The sequence below is a fragment of the Bombina bombina genome, chromosome 4 (assembly GCF_027579735.1).
Source record: "Bombina bombina isolate aBomBom1 chromosome 4, aBomBom1.pri, whole genome shotgun sequence".
NCBI lineage: Eukaryota > Metazoa > Chordata > Amphibia > Anura > Bombinatoridae > Bombina > Bombina bombina.
Window position 1 is genome coordinate 1,175,721,764 of NC_069502.1, and position 18,860 is coordinate 1,175,740,623.

General features: G+C 41.8%; 1 protein-coding gene across 1 annotated transcript in view; it reads right to left on the reverse strand.

Annotated features, from left to right (window-relative positions):
• The window catches only part of CLIP4 (CAP-Gly domain containing linker protein family member 4), a 340,478-nt gene that overhangs the window by 231,162 nt on the left and 90,456 nt on the right, over nucleotides 1–18,860 (reverse strand). The window contains exon 7 of the mRNA XM_053712642.1: nucleotides 17,394–17,630. Within this exon, the coding sequence (XP_053568617.1) occupies nucleotides 17,394–17,630 (237 nt within the window). The remainder of the gene's footprint in view (nucleotides 1–17,393; nucleotides 17,631–18,860) is intronic.

An 18,860-nucleotide genomic window follows, 5' to 3' on the forward strand; every position in this document is an offset into this window, starting at 1 on the left:
TAATGACAGGTTTTATACGAACCAAAGCTTGTACAAAACAATGAATATCAGGAAGAATAGCAATCTTTCTGTGAAAAAGAACAGAAAGAGCAGAGATTTGTCCTTTCAAAGAACTTGCGGACAAACCCTTATCTAAACCATCCTGAAGAAACTGTAAAATTCTCGGTATTCTAAAAGAATGCCAAGAAAAATGATGAGAAAGACACCAAGAAATATAAGTCTTCCAGACTCTATAATATATCTCTCGAGATACAGATTTACGAGCCTGTAACATAGTATTAATCACAGAGTCAGAGAAACCTCTTTGACCAAGAATCAAGCGTTCAATCTCCATACCTTTAAATTTAAGGATTTCAGATCCTGATGGAAAAAAGGACCTTGTGACAGAAGGTCTGGTCTTAATGGAAGAGTCCACGGTTGGCAAGAGGCCATCCGGACAAGATCCGCATACCAAAACCTGTGAGGCCATGCCGGAGCTACCAGCAGAACAAACGAGCATTCCTTCAGAATCTTGGAGATTACTCTTGGAAGAAGAACTAGAGGCGGAAAGATATAGGCAGGATGATACTTCCAAGGAAGTGATAATGCATCCACTGCCTCCGCCTGAGGATCCCGGGATCTGGACAGATACCTGGGAAGTTTCTTGTTTAGATGGGACGCCATCAGATCTATTTCTGGAAGTTCCCACATTTGAACAATCTGAAGAAATACCTCTGGGTGAAGAGACCATTCGCCCGGATGCAACGTTTGGCGACTGAGATAATCCGCTTCCCAATTGTCTATACCTGGGATATGAACCGCAGAGATTAGACAGGAGCTGGATTCCGCCCAAACCAAAATTCGAGATACTTCTTTCATAGCCAGAGGACTGTGAGTCCCTCCTTGATGATTGATGTATGCCACAGTTGTGACATTGTCTGTCTGAAAACAAATGAACGATTCTCTCTTCAGAAGAGGCCAAAACTGAAGAGCTCTGAAAATTGCACGGAGTTCCAGAGCTGAAGAGGTCGCATGTGAAAACGAGCAAAGGGGATCGCGTCCGATGCAGCAGTCATAAGACCTAGAATTTCCATGCATAAGGCTACCGAAGGGAATGATTGTGACTGAAGGTTTCGACAAGCTGAAATCAATTTTAGACGTCTCTTGTCTGTTAAAGACAGAGTCATGGACACTGAATCCATCTGGAAACCCAGAAAGGTTACCCTTGTCTGAGGAATCAAAGAACTTTTTGGTAAATTGATCCTCCAACCATGATCTTGAAGAAACAACACAAGTCGATTCGTATGAGATTCTGCTAAATGTAAAGACTGAGCAAGTACCAAGATATCGTCCAAATAAGGAAATACCACAATACCCTGTTCTCTGATTACAGACAGAAGGGCACCGAGAACCTTTGTAAAAATTCTTGGAGCTGTAGCTAGGCCAAACGGCAGAGCCACAAACTGGTAATGCTTGTCCAGAAAAGAGAATCTCAGGAACTGATAATGATCTGGATGAATCGGAATATGCAGATATGCATCCTGTACATCTATTGTGGACATATAATTCCCTTGCTGAACAAAAGGCAAGATAGTCCTTACAGTTACCATCTTGAACGTTGGTATTCTTACATAACGATTCAATATTTTTAGATCCAGAACTGGTCTGAAGGAATTCTCCTTCTTTGGTACAATGAAGAGATTTGAATAAAACCCCATCCCCTGTTCCGGAACTGGAACTGGCATAATTACTCCAGTCAACTCTAGATCTGAAACACATTTCAGAAATGCTTGAGCTTTTACTGGATTTACTGGGACACGGGAAAGAAAAAATCTCTTTGCAGGAGGTCTCATCTTGAAACCAATTCTGTACCCTTCTGAAACAATGCTCTGAATCCAAAGATTGTGAACAGAATTGATCCAAATTTCTTTGAAAAAAACGTAACCTGCCCCCTACCAGCTGAGCTGGAATGAGGGCCGCACCTTCATGTGGACTTAGAAGCAGGCTTTGCCTTTCTAGCTGGCTTGGATTTATTCCAGACTGGAGATGGTTTCCAAACTGAAACTGCTCCTGAGGATGAAGGATCAGGCTTTTGTTCTTTGTTGAAACGAAAGGAACGAAAACGATTATTAGCCCTGTTTTTACCTTTAGATTTTTTATCCTGTGGTAAAAAAGTTCCTTTCCCACCAGTAACAGTTGAAATAATGGAATCCAACTGAGAACCAAATAATTTGTTACCCTGGAAAGAAATGGAAAGTAAAGTTGATTTAGAAGCCATATCAGCATTCCAAGTTTTAAGCCATAAAGCTCTTCTAGCTAAAATAGCTAGAGACATAAACCTGACATCAACTCTGATAATATCAAAAATGGCATCACAGATAAAATTATTAGCATGCTGTAGAAGAATAATAATATCATGAGAATCATGATGTGTTACTTGTTGCGCTAAAGTTTCCAACCAGAAAGTTGAAGCTGCAGCAACATCAGCCAAAGATATAGCAGGTCTAAGAAGATTACCTGAACACAGATAAGCTTTTCTTAGAAAGGATTCAATTTTCCTATCTAAAGGATCCTTAAACGAAGTACCATCTGACGTAGGAATAGTAGTACGTTTAGCAAGGGTAGAAATAGCCCCATCAACTTTAGGGATTTTGTCCCAAAATTCTAATCTGTCAGACGGCACAGGATATAATTGCTTAAAACGTTTAGAAGGAGTAAATGAATTACCCAATTTATCCCATTCTTTGGAAATTACTGCAGAAATAGCATTAGGAACAGGAAAAACTTCTGGAATAACCACAGGAGCTTTAAATACCTTATCCAAACGTTTAGAATTAGTATCAAGAGGACCAGAATCCTCTATTTCTAAAGCAATTAGTACTTCTTTAAGTAAAGAACGAATAAATTCCATTTTAAATAAATATGAAGATTTATCAGCATCAACCTCTGAGACAGAATCCTCTGAACCAGAAGAGTCATCAGAATCAGAATGATGATGTTCATTTAAAAATTCATCTGTAGGGAGAGAAGTTTTAAAAGATTTTTTACGTTTACTAGAAGGAGAAATAACAGACATAGCCTTCTTTATGGATTCAGAAACAAAATCTCTTATATTATCAGGAACATTCTGCACCTTAGATTGTTGAAGGAACTGCAACAGGCAATGGTACTTTACTAAAGGAAATATTATCTGCTTTAACAAGTTTGTCATGACAATCAATACAAACAACAGCTGGAGAAATAGCTACCAAAAGTTTACAGCAGATACACTTAGCTTTGGTAGATCCAGCACTAGACAGCGATTTTCCTGTAGTATCTTCTGACTCAGATGTAACGTGAGACATCTTGCAATATGTAAGAGAAAAAACAACATATATATAAAGCAAAATTGATCAAATTCCTTAAATGACAGTTTCAGGAATGGGAAAAAATGCCAAAGAACAAGCTTCTAGCAACCAGAAGCAATGAAAAATAAGACTTAAATAATGTGGAGACAAAAGCGACGCCCATATTTTTCGCGCCAATAAGACGCCCACATTATTTGGCGCCTAAATGCTTTTTGGCGCCAAAATGACGCCACATCCGGAACGCCGACATTTTTGGCGCAAAATAACGTCAAAAAAATGACGCAACTTCCGGCGACACGTATGACGCCGGAAACGGAAATGATTTTTTTGCGCCAAAAAAGTACGCGCCAAAAATGACGCAATAAAATGAAGCATTTTCAGCCCCCGCGAGCCTAACAGCCCACAGGGAAGAATCAAATTTTTGAAGGTAAGAAAAAATGATTAAATCAAATGCATTATCCCAAATATGAAACTGACTGTCTGAAAATAAGGAAAGTTGAACATTCTGAGTCAAGGCAAATAAATGTTTGAATACATATATTTAGAACTTTATAAACAAAGTGCCCAACCATAGCTTAGAGTGTCACAGAAAATAAGATTTACTTACCCCAGGACACTCATCTACATGTTTGTAGAAAGCCAAACCAGTACTGAAACGAGAATCAGCAGAGGTAATGGTATATATAAGAGTATATCGTCGATCTGAAAAGGGAGGTAAGAGATGAATCTCTACGACCGATAACAGAGAACCTATGAAATAGACCCCGTAGAAGGAGATCACTGCATTCAAATAGGCAATACTCTCCTCACATCCCTCTGACATTCACTGCACGCTGAGAGGAAAACCGGGCTCCAACTTGCTGCGGAGCGCATATCAACGTAGAATCTAGCACAAACTTACTTCACCACCTCCATCGGAGGCAAAGTTTGTAAAAACTGAATTGTGGGTGTGGTGAGGGGTGTATTTATAGGCATTTTGAGGTTTGGGAAACTTTGCCCCTCCTGGTAGGAATGTATATCCCATACGTCACTAGCTCATGGACTCTTGCTAATTACATGAAAGAAATATATATATATATATATATACACACACACACACATACAAATATATATATACACACACACACATATATACATATATATATATACACACACATATATACATATATATATATATACACACACAAATATATATATATATATATATATATATATATATATATATACACACACACACACACAAATATATATATATATATACACACACACACACACACACACTTACTTTAATTAAGTCTCAAACTTGAACTACTGCATTTTATCGGATTCTGTGCATTACATCAGGTGGGGGCACCACTTTCCTTCTTTTCGCTGCACACTGAATGACAACTACATAATGCTCTCCAGAATCACTGTCCCTCATTCACAATGTGCAGATGGAAAGTGCTGCAATCTTATTCACAGCTTGACTGGCAGTTTTGTCAAGAAGCTACTTATAAACTGATGAGCTGCACTTTGTCACATGAGAGGAGCCTACTGTTCTTCCTGTATTGCACAACATGACTAATTTATTTCACATTTAGGAGCCAATGACACACTTTTTGGAGCCACAGAATTGTATTGATATAGATATAGTATAAATGAAAAAGTTATAGCCAGAATTAAAACTCTAAGAGTCACTGCGGCTCCCAGGACTTTTCAAGCCTTGCTTTTCTGTTTTACCTCATATGTTTCTGACATCCCATGCAGCGCAGAGCACATCTTTGTAAGCAAATCTCTAAGGGGTTGTTTGCCTCCTTCGCACAGAGGTGGTAGTGGGGGAGATGTTGGGTGCAGTTTATACTCAGGCTATTATATTGCATGAAGATGGATATGATTAATAAGGGTACAGAGAAGTCATCTGATGCGGCGACCAGGCGAGAAACTGCCTCCTGGACCAGTCTGGCTATAAGGGTACAGAGAAGTCATCTGATGCGGCGACCAGGCGAGACACTGCCTCCTGGACCAGTCTGGCTATAAGGGTACAGAGAAGTCATCTGATACGGCGACCAGGCGAGACACTGCCTCCTGGACCAGTCTGGCTATAAGGGTACAGAGAAGTCATCTGATACGGCAACCAGGCGAGACACTGCCTCCTGGACCAGTCTGGCTATAAGGGTACAGAGAAGTCATCTAATGCGGCGACCAGGCGAGACACTGCCTCCTGGACCAGTCTGACTATAAGGGTACAGAGAAGTCATCTGATGCGGCGACCAGGCGAGACACTGCCTCCTGGACCAGTCTGGCTATAAGTGTGCAGAGAAGTCATCTGATGCGGCGACCAGGCGAGACACTGCCTCCTGGACCAGTCTGGCTATAAGGGTACAGAGAAGTCATCTGATGCGGCGACCAGGTGAGACACTGCCTCCTGGACCAGTCTGGCTATAAGGGTACAGAGAAGTCATCTGATGCAGCGACCAGGCGATACACTGCCTCCTGGACCAGTCTGGCTATAAGGGTACAGAGAAGTCATCTGATGCAGCGACCAGGCGAGACACGGCCTCCTGGACCAGTCTAGCTATAAAGGTACAGAGAAGTCATCTGATGCGGAGACCAGGCGAGACACTGCCTCCTGGACCAGTCTAGCTATAAGGGTACAGAGAAGTCATCTGATGCGGCGACCAGGCGAGACACTGCCTCCTGGACCAGTCTAGCTATAAGGGTACAGAGAAGTCATCTGATGCGGCGACCAGGCGATACACTGCCTCCTGGACCAGTCTGGCTATAAGGGTACAGAGAAGTCATCTGATGCGGCGACCAGGCGAGACACTGCCTCCTGGACCAGTCTGGCTATGTGAGTTTCACTCCGTCTTATACAGGTCTTTCCACTACTTGCAGAGTTGTGCACTGATGCAGGTGCCAGACCGGCTTATCTCATGCACTGATTTAGTATGCAGTTACTCCATGATCCACAAGGGGTTACTAGGCAGGGACTTATTGCATGAGCTGCACTGAGGAGCAATAAAGCACCTTTACCATGGAAAGGGCTTTGTTAATACTGATCATGGCACCTTGCCCTCATTCTTTTCATATCTGCCCATTTACAGACCTTCAGGTTGCCAATAACCCCGTGAGGACCTACCTACTTTAGGATTAGAACTGTTAATGTTACCATCTTGGATTAAAACGGACATCATGACACTAATGTTGTTCAGCGCATCTTTATCTCCTACCGGCTCAAATGTAGCGACAATGTGACCCAGAGAGCCACAGTTGTCCAGTAATCAACTAGTTGTCAACAATAGGGCCCATAACACAATGTCCTATAAAGTTCCTCGGACACCAGATATCATAACCTCTCTCCTGCTCAGTTTGGTCCAGTAGTCTCCATTAATCTAATGCTCTCTGTCAAGCTGATTTTAATCTTTTACAAAGGACAGATGACAAAATGTCACAACTAAAGGGACGTAGAAGTGCCATTGTCATGTTGCTTTCATACACCAATCAGCTTAGTCCCTGCATAGCTGTTAGACACATAATTTAAGTCGGCTTCAGAGCAGCAATGTACTACTGGGAGCAAGCTTAACACACCTAGTGAGTCAATGACAAGAGGCATATGTGACACCAATCACCAGCTACCTTTCGGTAGCGCATTACGGCTCCTCAGCCTACCTGGGTATGCTTTTCAACAAAGTTAATAGAAGTAAATTGAATATTCTTTGAAAATTGTATACTCTGTCTGAACCATAAAAATGTTTCATTTTGACTTTCATGTATCTTTAAGGTTTGGTGATTCAGATACAGCAATTAAAAACCTTTCTAGCTTTCTTCTATATGAAAACTTACCTTTTTCTCTAGGTGTCCTTCACTCTTAAAGGGTCATAAACTCAGTTATATTTCATGATTCAGATAGAACAGACAATTTTAAACAACTTGCAATTTACTTCTTATTATCAAATTTGTTTCATTCCCTTAAAGGGACAGTATACACTCATTTTCATATAACTGCATGTAATAGACACTACTATAAAGAATAGGATGCACAGATACTGATGTAAAAATCCAGTATAAAATGGTTTAAAAACGTACTTAGAAACTTTCAGTTGAACTCTGTTGAAAAGGCAGTTGGAAAGCCCCCTGCAAGTGGGAAATAAGACACTCCCCCCCCCTTCCCCTTCTTTTGCATATGAAAAGACCCTTTACACAAACAGGAGCAAACTGGAGAAGGTAGCTGACGGTATTCAAATAAAACTTTGGGGCTTGGTTAGGAGTCTGAAAATCAGAGCAATGTTCTTTAAAAATAAGCAAAATTATAAATTTTTAAAAAAAACAAACTTTATGGACTTTATAAATAGATCATCTACAAAACATTTATGCAAAGAAAAAATGAGTGTATAATGGCCCTTTAATGTTCTTTGTTGAAAGGGCAGCAGTGAACTATTCAATCAATTGATTCAATGGCAAGAATGGTCTATTTGCATCCACCAATCAGCAGCTACCATTGGTGCTCCTGGGCCTACCTAGGTATGCTTTTCAACAAAGGATACAAATAGAACAAAGCAAATTTGATTATAGACGTAGGAAAGTTGTTGAAAATCACATGCCCTATCTGAATGAGGAAAGTTTCATTTTCACTTTATTATCCCTTTAATTTAACTCCTTTCCATGAGAGCACAGTGCACGTGTCTTGAGCATTATATGGCAACAGGATTTCCAACAATGTTTGTAGCAATAGAGACAACTCATGAGCATACTGCAGTATGGTCTCATGGAAAGGAGATTTTTCTACAAAAGGAGGCAGAGAGAAAAGCAAACAGATAATAGAAGTAAATTGGAAAGTTGTTTTTTAAAACTTAATCATGAAAGCTTAAAGGGACAATAAATCCAAAATGTTCTTTTATGATTCAGACAGAGCATACAATTTTTCCAATTTACTTCTTTTATCAAATTTGGTTTCTTTCCAGAATATTTGTTGAAGAGATACCTAGGTAGGCATCTGGAGCACTACATGGCAGAAAATATTGCTCTTGCAAATGGATCACATTCTTGTAAAACTGTTGCTGTATAGTGCTCCAAACACATGCATGCTCCTGAACTTACATCCCTACAAAAGATACCAAGAGCTCTAAGAGAATTGGAGAATATAAGTAAATTGGAAACCTATTTAAAATTGTATGCCCAAACCAAAATAATTAATGAAAAAACAAATTATGCTTACCTGATAAATTCATTTCCATTGAGGGGAGGCAAGTCCACGGCTTCATTCATTACTTGTGGGAATTAAGAACCTGGCCACCAGGAAGAGGCAAAGACACCCCAGCCAAAGGCTTAAATACTTCCCCCACTTCCCTCATCCCCCAGTCATTCTGCCAAGGAACAGTAGGAGAAATATCAGGGTATAAATGGTGCCAGAAGAGTATAAATTTTAGGTCCGCCTATCAGAGATACGGGTGGGAGCCGTGGACTCTCCTCCCCTCGATGGAAATGAAATTATCAGGTAAGCATAATTTATGTTTTCCATCTAAAGGGGAGGAGAGTCCACATCTAAATTAATTACTGTTGGGAACATATACCCAAGCTCTAGACTTGAGGAAACTGAATGAAACCGGGAGGGTAAAAAGGCGGAGCCTAATCAGAGGGCACCAAAGCCTGCAAAACCTTTCTCCCAAAAACAGCTTCCGCAGAAGCAAAAACATTAAACTTGTAAAATTTTGTAAAAGTGTTTAAGGAGGACCAGGTAGCCGTCTTACAGATTTGCTCCATAGAGGCCTCATTCTTGAAGGCCCAAGACGAATCCACAGCTCTAGTTGAATGAGCCGTGATCCTCTGAGGAGGCTTATGTCCCGCTGTCTCATAAGCCAAGCGAATCATACTCCTCAACCAAAAAGACAAAGAAGTAGCAGAGGCCCTTTGCCCCTTGCGCTTCCCAGAATACACCACAAAAAGAGATGTAGACTGTTTGAAATCCTTGGTAGCCTGAAGATAAAACGTCAAGGCACGAACCACATCCAGGTTATGAAGTAACCTCTCCTTTGAAGAAGAAGGGTTAGGACACAAAGAAGGAACAATTATTTCCTGATTGATGTTACGGTTAGAAACCCCAACGCAGTGCGCAGTACAGCCTTATCCGCATGAAACACCAAATAAGGAGGATCACATTGCAAGGCAGCTAGCTCAGATACTCTTTGTGCCGATGCAATAGCCAACAGGAAGAGAACCTTCCAGGACAGAACCTTAATGTCTATGGAATGCATAGGTTCAAACGGAACCCTCTGCAAAACCTTAAGGACTAAGTTTAAGCTCCAAGGCGGAGCCGACTGGTTAAAGACAGGTCTGATTCAAGACAGAGCCTTAACAAAAGATTGTATGTCAGGGAGCTCAGCAAGTCTCCTATACAACAAGACTAATAATGCAGAAATCTGTCCCTTTAAGGAACTAGCGGCAAGACCCTTCTCCAAGCCATCCTGGAGAAAGGACAGAATCCTGGATAACTTCTCCTTATGCCAAGGATATCCATGCTTCTCACACCAGGACAAGTAAGTCCTCCACACCTTATGATAGATGCGATGAGTGACTGGCTTCCTTGCCTGAATTATAGTATCAATCACACTTTCAGAAAAGCCTCTCTTGGCTAAGACTAGGCGTTTAATCTCCACGCAGTCAGCCTCAGAGAATCTAGATTTTAATGCTGAAAGGGGCCCTGTGACAGCAGATCCCTGTGACAGGGTAACCTCCACGGCAGAGAGGATGACATCCCTACCAGATCTGCAAACCACGTCCTCTGCAGGGCCACGAAGGAGCAATCAGAATGGCCGAGGCCCGCTCCTGTTTGATGCGTGCCACTATTCAAGGTAGAAGTGGTAACGGAGGAAAAATGTAAGCTAGGCAGAATCCCCAAGGAACCACTAAGGCATCTATCAGCTCTGCCTGGGGATCCCTGGACCTCGACCCGTATCGAGGTAGTTTGCAATTGAGTCTGGACACCATGAGATCTATCTCCGGCGTTTTGCATCTGTTACAAATCTCTGCAAACACTTCGGGGTGAAGAGACCATTCCCCCAGATGAAAGGACTGTCTTCTGAGAAAGTCTGATTACCAGTTGTCCACACCCGGAATGTGAATCGCTGAGAGCAAGCAGTTGTGGGAATCCGCACACTCCAGAATCCGAGATATCTCCCTCATCGCGAGGGAGCTCCTCGTACCCCCCTGATGGTTGATGTAAGCCACCGAGGTAATGTTGTCGGTCTGGAATCTGATGAAACTGACCGACCCCAGAGAAGGCCAAGCCTTCAGAGCATTGTAGATTGCTCATATTTCTGGGATGTTGATCGGAAGGAGAGACTCCTCCCTGGACCACTTTCCTTGTGCCATCCTGGCACCCCAAACAGCCATCCTGACAGACTGGCATCCATGGTCACAATCTCCCAGGACGGTCTTAAGAAGGATGTCTCCATGGACAGTTGCTCCGGACGAACCCACCAAGAGAGGGAGTTCCGAGTCCGAGCATCCAGGGATATCAGCTGTGATAGATCTGAATGATCGGCGTTCCACTGTCTCAACATGCACAATTGAAGAGATCTGAGGTGGAACCTGGCGAATGGGATGACATCTATGCTTGACACCATAAGACCTATCGTTTCCATACATTGAGCCACCGATGGGCTTGAGGAGGGACTGAAGGGAAAGACAGGTGGAACGCAAGCTTCCTGCGCCGCTGATCCATGAGAAATATCTTCATGGACAATGAGTCTATTATCATGCCCAGGAACTCCACCCTGTTGCTGGGAACCAGGGAACTCTTTCCTGAGTTCATCTTCCAACCATGAGATTGGAGCAGAAGAAGAGCCCTCGAATGATCCTCTGCGAGGCAGAGCGACGGCACCTGAACCAGGATGTCGTCCAGGTAAGGCGCCACTGCAATGCCCCTGGATCTGGCCACTGAAAGCAGCGCCCCAAGAACCTTCGCCTGACCAAAAGGAAGGGTCACAAACTGGAAGTGTTGGTCCAGAAATACAAATCTTAGGAACCTGAAGTGGTCCCTGTGGATTGGCACATGAAGGTAAGCATCTTTTAAGTCTATAATCGTCATGAACTGTCCCTCTTGAACTAGGGGCAGAATAGATCTGATTGTTTCCCTTTTGAAAGATGGAACACTCAGAAACTTGCTTAAACACTTTAGGTCCAGAATCGGGCGGAACGTGCCCTCCTTCTTTGGAACCACAAAAAGGTTGGAATAGTACCCTAGACCCCTTTCGGCTAGGGGTACTGGTACGATAACCCTGAGAGAGGCGAGATCTCTCACACACTCTAGAAAGGCCTGTCTCTTCTCCGGTCTTGAAGACAGGTTTGACAGGAGGAATCTGCCCTCGGGCGCATGGGATCTGAACCCTATACTGTAACCCTTGGAGATAACTTCTAGCACCCAGGGGTCCTGAACATCCTGCAACCATGTGTCTGAGAATAGAGATAGTCTGCCCCCTATGTGATCCGGAGACCGGTCAGGGGCCGCCCCTTCATGGCAATTTCGTCTTGGCGGGCTTCTTGCTCTGCTTGGACTTATTCCAAGATTGGGCCGGCTTCCAAGATCCCTTGGACTGGTCCGCTTTTACAGAGGGTTGCTGGTGCTGGGCCTTGTCCGCACGAAAGGGACGAAAAGTAGATCCCTTAGGCTTAGCCTTTTTATCCTGCGATAGGAAAGCTCCCTTGCCTCCTGTAACCGTGGATATAATCGAATCCAACCCTGGACCGAACAGGATCTTTCCTTGAAAAGGCAGGGACAACAGCCTCGCTTTAGAAATCATGTCCGCAGACCAAGATTTTAGCCACAGAGCCCTGCGTGCTAAAACAGTAAAACCTGACACCTTGGCATTCAGGCGAATAATTTGCATATTGGCATCACAGATGAAAGAATTGGCAACCTTCAGCGCCTTAATCTTCTCCTGTATCTCGTCGATGGAAGTCTCCCCCTCGACCATTTCACACAGGGATTCACACCAATATGTCGCAGCTCCATCGACCACCGCAACGGCCGCTGCTGCCTGAAAAACAAACCCTGTGTGCTGAAACATCTTTCTCAACAGGTTTTCCAGCTTTTTATCCATGGACTCTTTAAACGACTAACTATCCTCGAGGGAAATAGTTGTCTGCTTCGCAAACATAGAAATGGCCCCATCCACCTTAGGGATGGTCCCCCACAGCTCAAGTCTGGAACGGGGAACAGCTTTTTAGAAGAAGAAGGGGAAAAGGACGACCCTAATCGCTCCCATTCATTCTTAATATTTGCTATCTTAACGGGAACTGGGAAAGACTGAGCACTACCCTGTCCATGTATACCTTGTCAAGCTCAGGAATCGCAGGTTCCTCCGGTATCTTAGGTTCCGCAACCTCCAGAGTAGCAAGCACCTGCTGTAGTAGAAAGCGCAGATTCTCCATCGTAAACCTATAACCAGTCTCCTCCGCCGCGGGAGGTTTAGATGACACGGACTCCGATCTAGAAGGGGCCTCCCCGAAGAGTCGGAGTGGGCCTCGTCATCGTATAGAGCCTCTGGATCAGCCATCGGCATGGACAAACCCTGGGCCGGGCCGCTATGATAAACCCTACACTTGCACTTAGCAGAACGTGGTAAGGCATGGATCACTTTCTAAACCACCGATTCCAGTTGGTCCGCAAAGTCTGACGGCCAACAAATCTCTCCCGAAGGAGTAACAGTTGGATCCTGGGGCGCTGCATGTGCAATCGGAGATGAATGTAGGGAACGCACCTCCTGGGACAAAGAACCCTCAGAGGTGGACGGCTCAGTAGTACTAGCCATCCGTTTACATTTAGATGTTGTAACTTTATCAAGGCATGTGGAACATAGTTGAGCAGGCTGATCTACCAGAACCTCCTCACAATAAACAAAGGATTGAGACTTTGTTAAGGAAGAAGAGCCCTCCAATGCGTCAGAGTCCTCCAACGCTTGCGCGTTTGGGTCCCTAACTTTATTTATAAAAAAAAAGGCACCTTTATACCACCAATGGCCGGGGCACTCACCACCTCCTAGGACCCGGACTACAGAAACCGCTACGTCTCATGCGCCACAGATCAAGAGAGGATAGATAGCCACACCCAGTCAAATGGAATGCCTGGCAGGACCGCCCCTGCAATAGGAAAAAAAGCGCCAAAAAATGGCCGCGCAAAATTTCCGCAAGTAACCTGAAAGTTCCACACATTGCCAGAGCGTCATCTCGCACATAACGCAGCAATGACACAATAAACAATATCATGTATAAACCCCCCCTGTTCAATAATCCCCCTTCCAGGAATATTAACCCTTGATTCTGTAAAGATAAAAAGGCGCCACACTGTGACCCTGTCTTCTATGTTATCATTATTAATAAAAAATTAAACGATCTTACCAGAATATATGCCATGGAACAGGAACACGGCCCTTCAAGTGTGACAGGTTGGTAGCCTCGCTCCTGACATGGACTTGAGTGAAGAAAGCAGGCAGCGAAACTCGTCAACGCTGATTGCTTATGGAGCTGTTAATATGAGTCGGGATGGTTTCACAGAAAGACTCTCCCTGCATCTCCAGACTCTAACTTTCGCCCAGGCTCTCACCGAGAGGCTGACAGGACTACTTAAAACTCCAGTCCCAATGTGAAGAGTACTGCCCTCCATAAGAGCACTCATTTGCCATCCTCCTGTGACGAAAGGCAGAGAATGACTGGGGGATGAGGGAAGTGGGGGAGGTATTTAAGCCTTTCTTTGCCTCCTCCTGGTGGCCAGGTTCTTAATTCCCAACAGTAATGAATGAAGCCGTGGTCTCTCCTCCCCTTTAGATGGAAAATTGTGTTTCATATCCCTTTAATTTTGACTTCCACTTGCCTTTAACTTTTTGCAGAGACAGCTAAATGACATTACCAGTATTTCCCTTCATACCCTGACTGCATTTATATCCTTAAAGGTCACCCAGTGCGATAATGACTTCTAGATACGTTCAAGCTCAGCACTAATTTATATATATTAAACACTACAGAATAAACCAGCTCCCAGACAAAACAAATAACAACCAAGAAATGTTAAAGGGACCTGAAACCCAAAATGTGTCTTTCATGATTCAGATAGAGCATACGATTATAAACAACTTGCAATTTACTTCTATTACATCATTTTCTTAATTCTCTTGGTATCTTTGGTTGATGAAGAAGCAATGCACTACTGAGAGCTAGCTGAACACCGGATGAGCCAGTAACCTCAGGCACTTACTGTATGTACAGCAACCAATCAGCAGCTCCTGATAATAGAAGTAAATAGAAAAGTTGTTTAAAATGGCATGTTCTGTCTGAATCATGAAAGAAAAAATGCGGGTTTCATATCCCTTTAAGCCAAAATGCTCCTTTTACAGCCTCTACAGATCTGCACCAATACAGTTTAGAATCTGCACGTTAGTTCTGACCTCCCTACAAATGCATTAAAAATCTGGAAATGGAGTGCACCCACAGTCTGGACTGGATGAAGGTCCCCTGTCCTAAGCAGTATTCCCAAAATAAACCAGCTGCACTTTCTCTCTCTGAGCAGCACTCCCAGAATCCCCTGACACAGGCAGCAAAGCCATTTTACTCCTATGTACATAACATACATTCAAATACCCAGACATACTCCCTATTGTGCATAACATACATTCAAATACCCATACATACTCCCTATTGTGCATAACATACATTCAAATACCCATACATACTCCCTATTGTGCATAACATACCACGTATAAAATATACATAAAAACAGGATTGTAAAGATAAGAGAAGTATTTTAAGTTAGTATTCACATGTAAGGTGCACTAACTTTGTTAGAGCGCAAACCTCACCGCATCCATTTTTACGCTCATATGACAAGTCCAAATGAATTATTTATGGCACGAGCGCTAGTCTAGTGGTCACTTACATGTCAGGTAGAGCGGGAGCGTTGGTCACCGTCACATACACCTTTGAGCCCTTCCCAGTCTCACCCCTGACATATACTATATGCTTTTAATTGTGCCACAAAACCTTCATTTCATTATTAAATCTAAATATAACAAATCATTTATTTCCTTATTTCATGTGTTTCATAATGCAAACTAGTAAGTATTAATCATTTGCTTTATGTTTTAAAAAGTGCTACATTTTAAAGTGGTATTTTGGGTAACACACAAGCAAAACACATAACAGACCACTTGTAATAAGATTGTAACGAGTTCCCTAATGCTGTTCTGTGATATCCAAAAGTATAGGGGCTTGTGATTTTTTTGGGCTGTGTTAAAGCGATACAAAACACAATTTTTTTTTTTAATTTTATTATTCAGATAGAGCATCCAATTTTAATCAACTTTCTAATTTATTCCTATTATCTATTTTTCTTCGTTCTCTTGCTATCTTTATTTGAAAAAGCAGGAAGGGAAGGTTAAGAGCCAGCCCATTTTTGGTTCAGCACCTTGGTAGAGCTTGCTGATTGGTTTTCTTCATTTAGTAACCAATCAGCAAGCGTTACCCAGGTGCTGAAATAAAAATGGGCCGGCTCTTAAGCTTACATGCCTGCTTGTTCAAATAAAGATAGCATGAGAATGAAGAAAAAATAATAATTGGAGTAAATTAGAAAGTTGCTTAAAGTTGAATGCTCTATTTGAATCATGAAAGAAAAAATTTGGGTTTAGTGTCCCTTTAAGATGCTTTGATTAAAATGTTTAACTTGTAATAAAGGGTACCAGATTGTGCAATGTAACGTATCAGCACTATTTATTGCCCTCCTCTAATAATCTAGCCTTTAAGAGCATTAGTTACATCTCAACATTTAGTCAAATTTAAAACTGCCAAAGTAGGTAACCTAATCTCTCAAAATAAAAGATATTAGATTCACTTTGAGAGATGTGAATGCTTTGAATGGACAGTTTTATAGAGAGTATACACCACCTAGTGGTGGTTCAACAAAATCTTACATCTACAAATAAACAAAATTATTTTAAAGGGATATAAAACCAAAATTTCATCCCCATCAAATGTTTCATTAAAAATAAACACACATTATTTTGCCTGTTTTTGTCATAAAATACCTCTGAAAATTGTGATTTGTTGCAGAGGTTGGAAGGTCCCATAATTCTTAAAGGGGCAGTACAGTCAAAATTAAACAAATATATTGGATAGAACATGGTATTTTAAATTAATTTACTTTAATTAATAATGTTGCTTCGTTCTTTTAGTATCCTTTGTTAAAGAGTAACCTTAGGTGAGCTCAGGAGTGTGCAAGTGCCTGGCATTCTGGCAGCAGTGTTTGCAAAAATGTTTATGGCAATGATACACTACTATGCTACTTTCAGCCTACCTAGGCTTGCTCTTCAACAAAGGATACCAAAAGAATACATTAAGTTTGATAATAGAAATATATTGAAAAGTTGTATAGAATTACATGTTGTATCTGAATCATGAACATTTTATTTTGAATTTACTGTCAAAATAGAGACACTCAAAGAAAAAATAAACTTTCATGATTCCGATAGAACATGCTGTTTTAAGAGATTTTCCAATTTACTTCCAAATTGTGCAGTTTTTTATAAGCAAATTTTCGGAGGCACCAGCTGCTACTGAGCATGTGCAAGAGTTCACAGTGTATATGTATATGAGTCTGTGATTGGTTGATGACTGTCACATGACAAAGGGGACAGCAAGTTGAAGTAAATTTAAACAATTGGCAGAAAAAAAATCTACTGGTATTGCAATGTCTTTTTATTATGCACTTGTTGAAAAGAGACCAAAAACACAGATTCTAGCAGGATATCACTGAACTGCTTTTCCTTTGCAAACCCTTGTACATATTGCTATGCAGTTTTTAATTACAGATATATACGTTTCACATATAACCAACTGACTTTAATGCCCTATTAAGCATGGTTATGGCAGGGGTAATGTTTCCTGAAAACACCACCATGATTTGCGTACACAAACTTGGTACAAAAGCTTCTCTAAATCCCATAATTGGATGTAGACTTCATGCATAAAAAATAAACGTATCCATTTAATAATGGTCTATTGATGACAAGGGGATGCCAAATTAAATCTTAGCCTGTTTACCTTCTGCCCAGCAATCAGCACACGATCACCTAACTTCATCCCAGCTGACTGAAGCACGGCATTGCCCGACGTGTTGTCATAAGTGGGAAGCGCGACTTTGGGGAGGTCACATGACAGAGGTATGGCATCCAAAAGAATCTGCTTAATTTCCTTAGCTACAGCTGCTGCGTCAGCCATCTCTAGCGGCATATCTACTGGGTCAGGAACCACGTCTGCCGCAATGCGTCCTCTGTCATCCTGCACATCAAGTACACACAGTAAATGTTAGTGACAAAAGGTTCATTACATACACAGAAGATTCAGAAGAAAAAAAAAGTGTCAAAAAAGAAAACAAGAAGCTTTCAAGCCTAATAATACAATTCATTAGAACATTTTACTATTAAACAAATGCTTATAGCAATATTTGAATACACTTTTGCTGGTAAACACAGACTTTTTTCTATGACAGCTCACTTCTGTGTGACTTCAGTAAGAAATGTAAAACTGCTAAAGGTGATAAGATCAATTCTAGATAGAGCAGGTTTGTTTTTTTGTTTTATTATCACATATTACATCTTATAGAGGAATGACCAACATTTGTGTGATTTAAATATAGAAAATAATTGGCAGCCAAGTAGTTAAAGGGACATGAAACCCAAAATGTTCTATCATGATTCAGACACAACATACAATTTTAAAAAGCTTTCCAATTTGCTTTTGTTCTTTTGGTATTCTTTGTTGAAAAAGATAATGAGGTAGGCTCAGGAGCTGGAAGGTAGTTGCTGATTGGTGGCTGCACATATATGCCTCATCCTTGGTTATCCAAGGTGTTAAGCTAGCTCCCAGTAGTGCAATAAAAAATACAAAGAGAATGAAGCAAAATTGATCACAAATTATGTATTCCTTCTATAAGGCAGTGAAAGTCCACGACTTCTTTCCTTACTGTTGGGAAAACTATACCCAAGCTCCAGAGGACACTGAAAAACGGGAAGGAACAAAAAAGAGGTGGACCCTATTCTGAGGGCACTACAGTCTGCAAAACTTGTCTCCCAAAAGCTTCTTCAGCCGAAGCAAACACATCAAACTTGTAAAATTTAGAAAAAAAGTGTGTAAGGAGGACCAGGTAGCCGCCTTACAAATCTGATCCATAGAAGCCACTATTCTAGTGGAATGAGCCGTTATCCCTCAGGAGGCTGTCGCCCCACTGTCTCATAAGCTAAGCGGAAAGATAGGGAGGTCGTAGTAGCCTTCTGCCCCTTATGCTTCCCCGTATAGATGACAAACAAAGAGTAAGATTGTCTAAATTCCTTAGTAGCCTGAAAATAGAACTTCAAGGCACGAACCACATCTAGATTGTGAAGCAAGCGTTCCTTCGCTGAAGAAGAATTAGGACACAAAGAAGGAACAACAATTTCTTGATTAATGTTACGATCCGACACCACCTTAGGGAGGAAACCAAATTTACTACATAAAACCGCCTTATCAGCA